The sequence below is a fragment of the Nasonia vitripennis genome, chromosome 2, assembly GCF_009193385.2.
Source record: "Nasonia vitripennis strain AsymCx chromosome 2, Nvit_psr_1.1, whole genome shotgun sequence".
Classification (NCBI taxonomy): domain Eukaryota; kingdom Metazoa; phylum Arthropoda; class Insecta; order Hymenoptera; family Pteromalidae; genus Nasonia; species Nasonia vitripennis.
In genome coordinates, this window is record NC_045758.1 from 3081696 (window position 1) to 3090805 (window position 9110).

At 50.0% G+C, this 9110-nt stretch overlaps 1 protein-coding gene across 1 annotated transcript; it reads left to right on the forward strand.

Moving 5' to 3' along the window:
• The first annotated feature begins 242 nt into the window (after positions 1-242).
• Positions 243-8727, forward strand: LOC100118995 (neprilysin-1). The gene is made up of 13 exons (XM_001602803.5): positions 243-643; positions 874-1096; positions 4336-4374; positions 4469-4714; positions 4961-5169; positions 5365-5544; positions 5610-5821; positions 6065-6281; positions 6784-6966; positions 7054-7216; positions 7420-7736; positions 7813-8081; positions 8157-8727. Exons 1-13 carry the CDS (start codon positions 521-523, stop codon positions 8158-8160), a joined length of 2385 nt encoding a protein of 794 aa, XP_001602853.1. The 5' UTR covers positions 243-520; the 3' UTR covers positions 8161-8727.
• The last annotated feature ends 383 nt before the right edge of the window (positions 8728-9110 follow it).

A 9110-nucleotide genomic window follows, 5' to 3' on the forward strand; every position in this document is an offset into this window, starting at 1 on the left:
CGCACCGCCGGCCGGACAATGGCCCGCTCTCGTATACACATCGCGGCGATGCACTGCTCTCTAGGCGCCTGCGTGTAGCTCGTCGAAAAGGATGACTGAAGCCGTCGGCAGAGCTAGAGAGAGAGAGAGAGAGAGAGAGAGAAGAGCGAAGCTACATTACGTGGCGCGCAGTGTCTCCCTCCAGGAAACATCCCCCTCTGCGCGCGCAGTACAAGGCAGAGCCAGGAGTGCGCGAGTAGTGTGTACGCGGAGCCGTCGCCGACATCAGCATCAGTAGAGGAGCGAGCATCGCGCAGACCGGCCGTCCAGCGCGCTCGCGCGCTCTTGTAAATATACACCCACGTCGCAGCAGTCTTCACGTGACAGGGCCAATCTCGTCAGGGGATCATGCCAGTCTAGGAGCGCACGTCTCTCCCACATAGTCTTCCCCCTCTGTGCGTTACGAGGGGGCTATGCGCGAGATCAGCCGGATCAGCTGGACGCAGAGGCTGATATAGATCGCCTCTCCTCGACGCAGAGGATGACCAAGAGGATGGAGGGCAACAACGGCTACCTCAGGTCGCCGATCATCGGCGAGCAGGGCGACATGCCGATGACCGACAGCCCGGACGTTCCCGCCACAGCTGCGCCGGCTTCGCTACAGGTACCTATATGTATATATATATATATATATATGCACCGCCGCGACTGACTCTACTTGCACTCGTTCTACTTACTTACTACGCGCGCGCGCCGATCCGGTTTTCATTCGTTCGAACAAGAGAACGGGGGCGATTTTAATGCTCCAACGGCCAACTTTGCATTTCCAGAGAGCGAGCTAGTAGAAGGCAATTAAGCTTAACTTTAATCAGCGAAAATACACTCACCTTCCAGGTAAATTACGGCCGCAGCGGCTCGACGACGACGAACGTCGTGAGGCCGAACGGCCGTAGGCCCATAGGAAGCTTCGCGAGCGTGGGCTCGGTGACGAGGCGACGTCGCGGCCCGACGAGCAAGCAGCAGCTCATCAGCATCCTCGTGATCGCGCTGTTGACCATGTGCGTCTTCAGTCTCCTCTTCACCCTCAACATGTCGAGGGAGTGCACTCAGGAGCCGTGTAAGTGGATTTTCCTCGATTACCCACTCCGACGATTCAATTTCATCCCGGCCGCGCTGTCGATTAAATAATAACGTTCCCATCAGCCTCCGACTTCTTCCTCGCGGTTTAAAGCAGTAGAGCAAACAAGAAGCGCAGAGAGTGCATATAGCGTTTGCCGTGTATAATTTTTCGCCGTAATAATTCACGCCGCTCGCGCGAGATGATTCTCGGGAAAAGGACATATTTCACGAGAGGGAAGATTTTCCATCAGCGCGAGGCAATATTCGCCAGGCTATATATATATGCATAGCCCGCGCATTATCAAAGTTATTGCCTCGTATAGCAGCAGCGGAAGCAATATTAACAAAGTTTCCGGCAATACTTGGAAAATCAGCTGGCAAACCCATTGTGCGATATGCTAATAGTTTCTAGGTGGAAAAATGGATCACCGCAGCGACGGTCAAGAAATTCAGGAGGCTTCGGGGCAAACTGTGTAGCTTATATGTACGTGCGCGATACTCGAATGCTTGCCTCTCTCTCTCTCTCTCTCGCTCCATCGCTTCGAGGCTCTTGCCGATTTTTCCGGCTGCGCTGCTTTGACGCTGGAAATTCCTCGGCGTCGCTGAGGAAAATGCAGTTGCGATCAGTATATCAGTTGCTCTATTACGCTTGAAATTTCGAGCGAAATTCAATTCCTCTCTGGCTTCTTCTATCTAGCAGAGTGTGCGTGTTATATCGAGTTAGCCAGTACATTATGGTCTCGAATAAATTTCAATTATACGCTCTCTCTCTCTCTTTTCTCTCATAATTAGCGGAAAAAGTGCGAAACGAATAAGTATAATATATATAGCGTCCCGTATAAAAGCTTTGAAAAGTCGCTCAAAGCAAACTTTTGCGCTGACGGAGAAAATGAATTTTTTCCTTTGGAGCAGCTCACGCTCGGGTTAATTATGCTCGAAAAATCTTAAAATCAAAGTCGCGCTCGTGCTGTACTACGGGTGAAAGTTTCCGAAAAAAAAAACGATCAAAAGCAAAGTTACGCGTCCGTCTGTCTGGTTCTCTTTGACGCGCGCGAGACGTAATCGAGCCGAGGTTATCGAGTTCTTTCGCGATCTCAGAGAGTGAGAGACCGGATCAGTTTTATGAAATATATTCGGAATCCGTTCCCCGCGCGTGTATTTTTCAGTTAGAGCTCTTACGACACCGTCAAACTATTAATAAGCGGGATATCGATAAGAAGCAGCTGATGGTTCTTAGAGCTGTATGCTCGTAAAAGTTTTTGCCCGTGACGTTTTTACTCGAATCAAAGGCTGCAAGTAGGTTACCTCGATAAATCGAGCGTTGATTTTTTTCTTCCGTACTTGCACACACACACACACACACACATTTCGCGAAAGACCAAGTTTCCAAGTCTCGCGCAATTTCGCTGAACTTGGACGGGTTACGTAAAATTTTGAAGGACTCGCGCGCGCACGCGCGTGTGTGTGTCGGGCAGTTCGTATAATGGCTTGTCAAAATCCACAGGTTAATCTTCGATCTTTGAAAGTTCTATTCCCTCGTTCGAGCGCACCGTTCGGAAGTCGAGCAGTTCCGCAACTTGTTCGCTTAGAAAAGTTCGGGACGCTGCGTTGGATCGACGGCGCGCACACCGCATCGTAGAGATATGACAAAGAGGAGTCATACGAAACGGTATATTTGCCTGTTGCGATAGTATAGTAATCGATCAACAGTGTCAATGGTATCGATCGTAAATCTAGCGATAGCAGTTATAGCTTGAACGGCCCGTAACAAGGCTGTGCAGGTCTGCGCGCAGCTATATATGAGCCGCGAGCGAGAATACTGATGAGGGAAATAGAAAAGCTCCAGTGCGCCACCTATCGTCGACTATGCTATAAGGATTCCCATTGTTATCAGCTCGTAAAAAAGAGCGAGTAATTCACGTGCAAGAGAATTATACACTGCGCAATAAGCAGCTTATAAAAATGAATAACGAAGCGCAGACGCTTCCTCGCGACAAAGGCGCACAGGAGTGAAAACCGCGAAAAGAGCACCTCCTCGGCGCACGTGTGTCACGATGAGAAATTATGTAAGAGAGATCGGAAAAAACAGAGGGAAAAAAATTCAATAAACTCGTGACACGAGACGATAATTGTGGAATATCATAACAATACTCGCGGCTTTTCACGGGACATTTCAATAACAGCCGTTTGCGAGAGTGAGTGAGTCTAACATTTTGCGCGCTTGCACATGACACACACTCGCGCGAGCGCGACAGAGGGAAGACAAGAGCACTTTGTCCTTCAGCCGACTGACGTGACAGCGCGCGCTGCCAATTCCTATGTGGATCTATTTACGTTCTTTTATTTGCTTTTCTGCGATTCTGCATTTTCGCGTCGAGGATTTTTATTCGGCACACGCGAAAACGGCCGAGGGTATAACGTCGCGCGAGAGACTTGTTGTTCGGTTGCTTTTACACAGGTCTTTCAATATCGGAAGGGTTTTTCGTTAAACTTGAATTCCCTTCGAAGTTGTGTAATATATAAATCGTTTCGAAAAGATACGCGGGTAAGACAAGCGCGCTAAAAGAGTCAGAACTTTGGCGGGAGATTTAAACTCCGAACTAGTATACAGAACTTTTCCTGGCTTTTCTCGTTCGAAACAAAGTTTCGCTTTATCTTCTCGTTTCTAGCCCCAAATCTCGTGCAGGTTATTTCTTTAAAAAAAAAAAAGAACACACCGCGACTGTCAACGCGACGTGTATAAAAGTTGTGCTATATGAATCCGCGCTAATAACGGCAAGAGCATATAATCCGCATATCGGTGCAGTGAAAGTTTTAATTGCAATTAATTTCGCGCAACACGTGCGCCGCGCGGTTATTATCGGCAAAGCGCATCGGTTTACAAAGTTTAACGCTCGCCGAGCGCGCACAAATTAAATTCACCGTCCAAATTGAGTCCACGTAACCGGCCTGGGTTATACTCGCACTCGAGAAACGCATTAACTGATGAAAACAAGCGCGAGTCAACGTTTCGATAAAAGAAACGAAGTGTCACTCGTCCTAATGACGATTCTAGCACTCGGGGTTTTCCGAAAGCTGATTGCACAGTATTCTATGAAGGAGGAGATAAGAATGTGTATTAGCTTCGTTTCCGTGATTGGGCAAACTCTATATTTATCCTCCTTGACGCGCGTATTTCCCCGAATTGCTCTGAAAATATATACTAATTCGAGCGACCTACTGTAATTTCTGTTGCAGATCCTAACGTCTGCCTGACGGAAGAGTGCGTCCGAACAGGTACGTGTACATACAAATGCGCCGATCAATATTTTCGAAATTTCCAAAAAAAAAAAAAAAAAAACAAACAAAAAAATCTCAAAAAACCCCACAGCGGCGAGTCTGCTCTCAGCGATGGACAGGACAGCGGCGCCTTGCGTCGACTTTTTCCAGTACGCCTGCGGCACGTGGAACAAGCTGCACGTTATCCCCGAGGACCGGAGCTCGGTATCCACCTTCGAGGTGCTGGCCGATCAGCTGCAGGTCATCCTTAAAGGATTACTCGAGGAGCCGCCCGACTTGAACGACAGCAACGCCACCCTCAAGGCCAAGCTGTTCTACAAGTCCTGCATGGACATCCGTGGGTACAATGAAAGCATTACCGAAATTCGCCGAGAGAGCGTTGCCTTTTCACATACTTTTTCCCCGCGTCTAATCCTCGTACCAGAGAGCGAATCGGGTTTCTCGTCGTTATCCGGCGCGCGGCTACACGTCCTCGTATCCGCGACACGAAAAGTCACTCGCGCAAAAATCGATGAGATAGACGATTCAAGATAGAGAGATATAGTATAAAGTAAAACGTTCCCTCCCTTGCTGTGATGTGCAGCCAAGATCCGGGAGATCGGGGAGCAGCCACTGCGCGAGAGGCTGCGTTTGCTGGGCGGCTGGCCGGCGGTGGAGGGCGACAAGTGGCAGGAGCCGAGGTACCCGATAGAGGAGCTTCTGGGAAAGCTGCGGGGCGAGTACAACGAGGGAGTGCTGCTCGAGCAGTGGGTCGGGCCCGACGACAAGAACTCCTCGACGAACATCCTCCAGGTGCGCCGGCAAAGTAAGACCTTAGCCGTCGACTAGGGCTTTTCTTTACCGGTCTCTCTTGCTTATTATCTCAAATTCATTTTCGATGCAAGTCGAAAGAAATTTTAACTCGCCGCGTGACTTTCGATGACTGTGTATAATTCGACGAGAAGTTTGCGCTGATGAAAAAACTTGTTGGAAACTCATAACTCGCAGCTCGACCAGATGCAGTTGGCGCTGCCGAGCCGTGATTACTATCTGAAGAGGAGCAGCGAAGTGCAGCTCGCGGCTTATCACCGCTACATGACCAACGTCGCGGTCTTGCTCGGCGCCGATCCCAAGAACGCCTCCGAGGAATTCGAGAAAGTCATCGCCCTGGAGATCGAGTTGGCTAACGTAATTGACCTTTCTTTTAATCGTCCCAATGAGCAAACATAACGTCAGATTCCTCGCTGCCGCAGGCTTCCCTACCGGAGGCTGACCGACACGACACCTCGTCGATCTACAGGAAGCTGACGCTGCGCGAGCTGCAGCGGGAAGTGCCTCAGCTCCGCTGGCGGCTCTACCTCGAGAAGTTCCTCGTGTCGCCGATCAACGACGAGGAGCCGCTCGTCGCTTACGCGATGCCCTACTTCGTGCAGATGGGCCAGATCGTTGAGAAAACGCCGAGAAGGTAATGCCGAGCGCGCTCTGTACAGCCAATTAATTTTAAGCCGATTTCGATCGAGCTTCCCCTCTATTTTCCCAACGATTACACGCTCGCCGAACACAATTCGAGTGATTGATTAATTCGGTTTACGCGAGCGCGCCTTGATCTACGGCAATTACCCGCGTGTAACGACAATACACGAAGGATACAATCGGCCGAGCGATATCAGCTCTCTGAAAAATCGAAAACTCTCTGCCTCATACACAGGACGCTGCACAACTACATCCTCTGGCGGCTGGTGATGTCGATAATGCCGCACATGATCGACGACTACCAGCAGAAGCGCATCGAGTTCCGGAAAATCCTGCTGGGCATCCTGAGCGAGCGGGTGCGCTGGTCCCGCTGCGTCGAGTGGACCAACAAGAAGCTGGGCATGGCTGTCGGCGCTCTCTTCATACGGGAGAACTTCAATCACGAGAGCAAGGTATAAATCGAAAAATCCCATCGTACTATCCCTCTATTGTGCGCGATATGCACGCGCGACGCTTCGACGATCAAAGCCGACCCCTTTTCCTATACAACATGTGCACACAGCTCGCGAGCAGCTCTCTTTCGCCTTCGATTTTCGACGCAGTCTTCGATGAGGATCGCGCGGAAGCTCGTCCGACTATTTCGGCTCGTGTACCACTGATGCGGTATACAAAAGTTTTTTTTTTTCCCTTATTGACGACGACGACGACGACGACGACGACGACGACGACGAAAATCGATTGCTGCACACGCAATTTTCTTAGACGTACACACAACGCACGTCACACATTGTCCCTTTCTATTTCGATAGGTTGATTATAAATATACGTCGTCGCGCGCGCGCGAGACCTTGAGGAGATTGAATTTTAAAAAAGGGAACGACACACACACACACACACCACTGGCGGAGCGGCTGCTAATAAGGTATAACGTGTACACTATGTGCATTTTTCTAGGAAACCGCGCTCGAGATGATTCACACGCTGCGCGAGGCCTTTAACGAGCTGCTCGCTGAAAACTACTGGATGGACGACGAGACGAGAGCCGTGGCCAAGAACAAGGCCGACTCGATGAACGAGCGCATCGGCTATCCCGAGTTCCTCAAAGACCCCGTCGAGCTCTCCAACGAGTACATAATGGTACTGTAGCATAACAATCCGGCTCTTCCCTTTTTTTCTCTCTCTCTCTCATTTGAAATATAAAAATCGCACCTGTGTGCGCCGCAGCTCAACATAACGGAGGACCGGTTTCTCGAGAACATCTTCGCCGTCCTCAAGTACGACGCTTACCATAACTTGCAGAAATTGCGACAGCCCGTGGACAAGGACAAATGGTCGACGGAGCCCGCCGTCGTCAACGCATTCTACAACCCGAACAAGAACGACATAGGTGAGAGCTGGATGCGTTTTGTGCATCGAATTGTTAATAATTTCTCCACAATATATAGCCTCTCTTGCTTTTACCTCTAAACATGAAAATCCTTTCGCGGGGGGGGCTGAGCGCGTTATAAAGTTTTATTCGTTTCATGAACGTAAATTTCATCGCGTTTTTATTCAATCGTAAAAGTAGAGATATGGCCATTCTGTCGACAGTCTTTCCGGCTGGGATCCTGCAGCCGCTGTTCTACTCGCAGCACTTCCCCAAGTCGCTCAACTACGGCGGCATCGGCGTCGTCATCGGCCACGAGATAACCCACGGCTTCGACGACAAGGGCCGGCAGTTCGACAAGGACGGCAACATGATGCAGTGGTGGAACAACGCGACGATCCGGGCGTTTCGCGAGCAGGCCCAGTGCATCGTCGACCAGTACTCGAGGTACAAGGTCCAGGAGGTCGACCAGTACGTCAACGGCCGCATGACCCAGGGCGAGAACATCGCCGACAACGGCGGCCTCAAGCAGTCCTTCAGGGTGAGCGTAATCCATCGGTTCGAGAGAGAGAGAGAGAGAAAAAAGAAACGAAAAACGATCCTCTCATGCGTTCCAGGCGTACAAAAAGTGGGTGGCGACGCACGGCGAGGAGCCGCTCCTGCCCGGCGTCAACCTGACGCACGACCAGCTCTTCTTCCTCAACTACGCGCAGATCTGGTGCGGTTCGATGCGTCCCGAGGACGCGCTCACCAAGATCCGCAGTAGCGTCCACTCGCCGGGGCCCGTAAGGGTGCTCGGCCCGCTGTCCAACAGCGAGGACTTTGCCAGGGCCTACAACTGTCCCAAGGGCTCGCCCATGAACCCGACGCGCAAGTGCAACGTCTGGTTAGTCGAGTTGGAGTAAAATTTTCTCTGTGCATAGGATATGCATCACAAAGAGGCTAATTCGCCCTGTTGCAGGTAGTAGCGCAGGCTACCCCTTGTCGAGACGTGCCAAAGAAGACAACTTTCTTATTCAACGAGAAAATATTCCGAGACACCGAGGCGGAGAGTCAAGCGGGAGAAGAGGAGAATTGAACAAATAATAAATCAAATCAAACACACACACACACACACACACACACACACACACACACACACTCAGCTACACATCTATATCTCACACACGCAGACACGACTCTCAAAGAGCCGCGTCGCCCATCGATCTCTCGTTCTCGTCTAGATGTTCGTCGTCTTATTTCGTCGTAAGAAAAACAAAAGAAACAAATTTTAAAAGAATGCGCAAAACCGGACTCGAGAGTTGAGATACAAGATAGTCATATTCGAGGGATTAACTGGGAATGTTGAGCGTGCAGGTATTATACATATGAGATATAAAGATAAATGAAAAGAGACACCGATGTTATGCGTTTGTTGAGAGATTTACTCTAGTATTGGAACATATCATCCATACATTAGCATGGTCCATGCCGATCTTGCTTGTTTTTATGTAAAAAAAGGTGGAAATAAAAGTACTATACAACAGACAGAAGGCTCGCTTCCCACATGTCTCGCTTGCTCTCTCTCTCTCTCTCTCTCTCTCTCTCTCTCTCTCATTCGATCTCCTTCCTATACTTCCTTCCTTCTTCCCTTTACACAATGTTCACCGTCTCTCCCGTCTATACACTATCCGCGGAGTCGTCTGCTGCTTCGGTCGAGGCCGACTTTCCGCGCGTACTTATAGTACAGTAAACGCGCGACCGAGGCACTCGACTCCCGCAGGAAACTACTCGCGCGATCGCTTTTACACAGATATTATAATATATTATAATATACTCGCGCGCTACAGCTCGTGTTTCACAGTTTATCAATATTTTCTCCTTCTTTTTTTGTACATATTGCACGTTTCAACGGGGGAGACAACTAATCGATCGG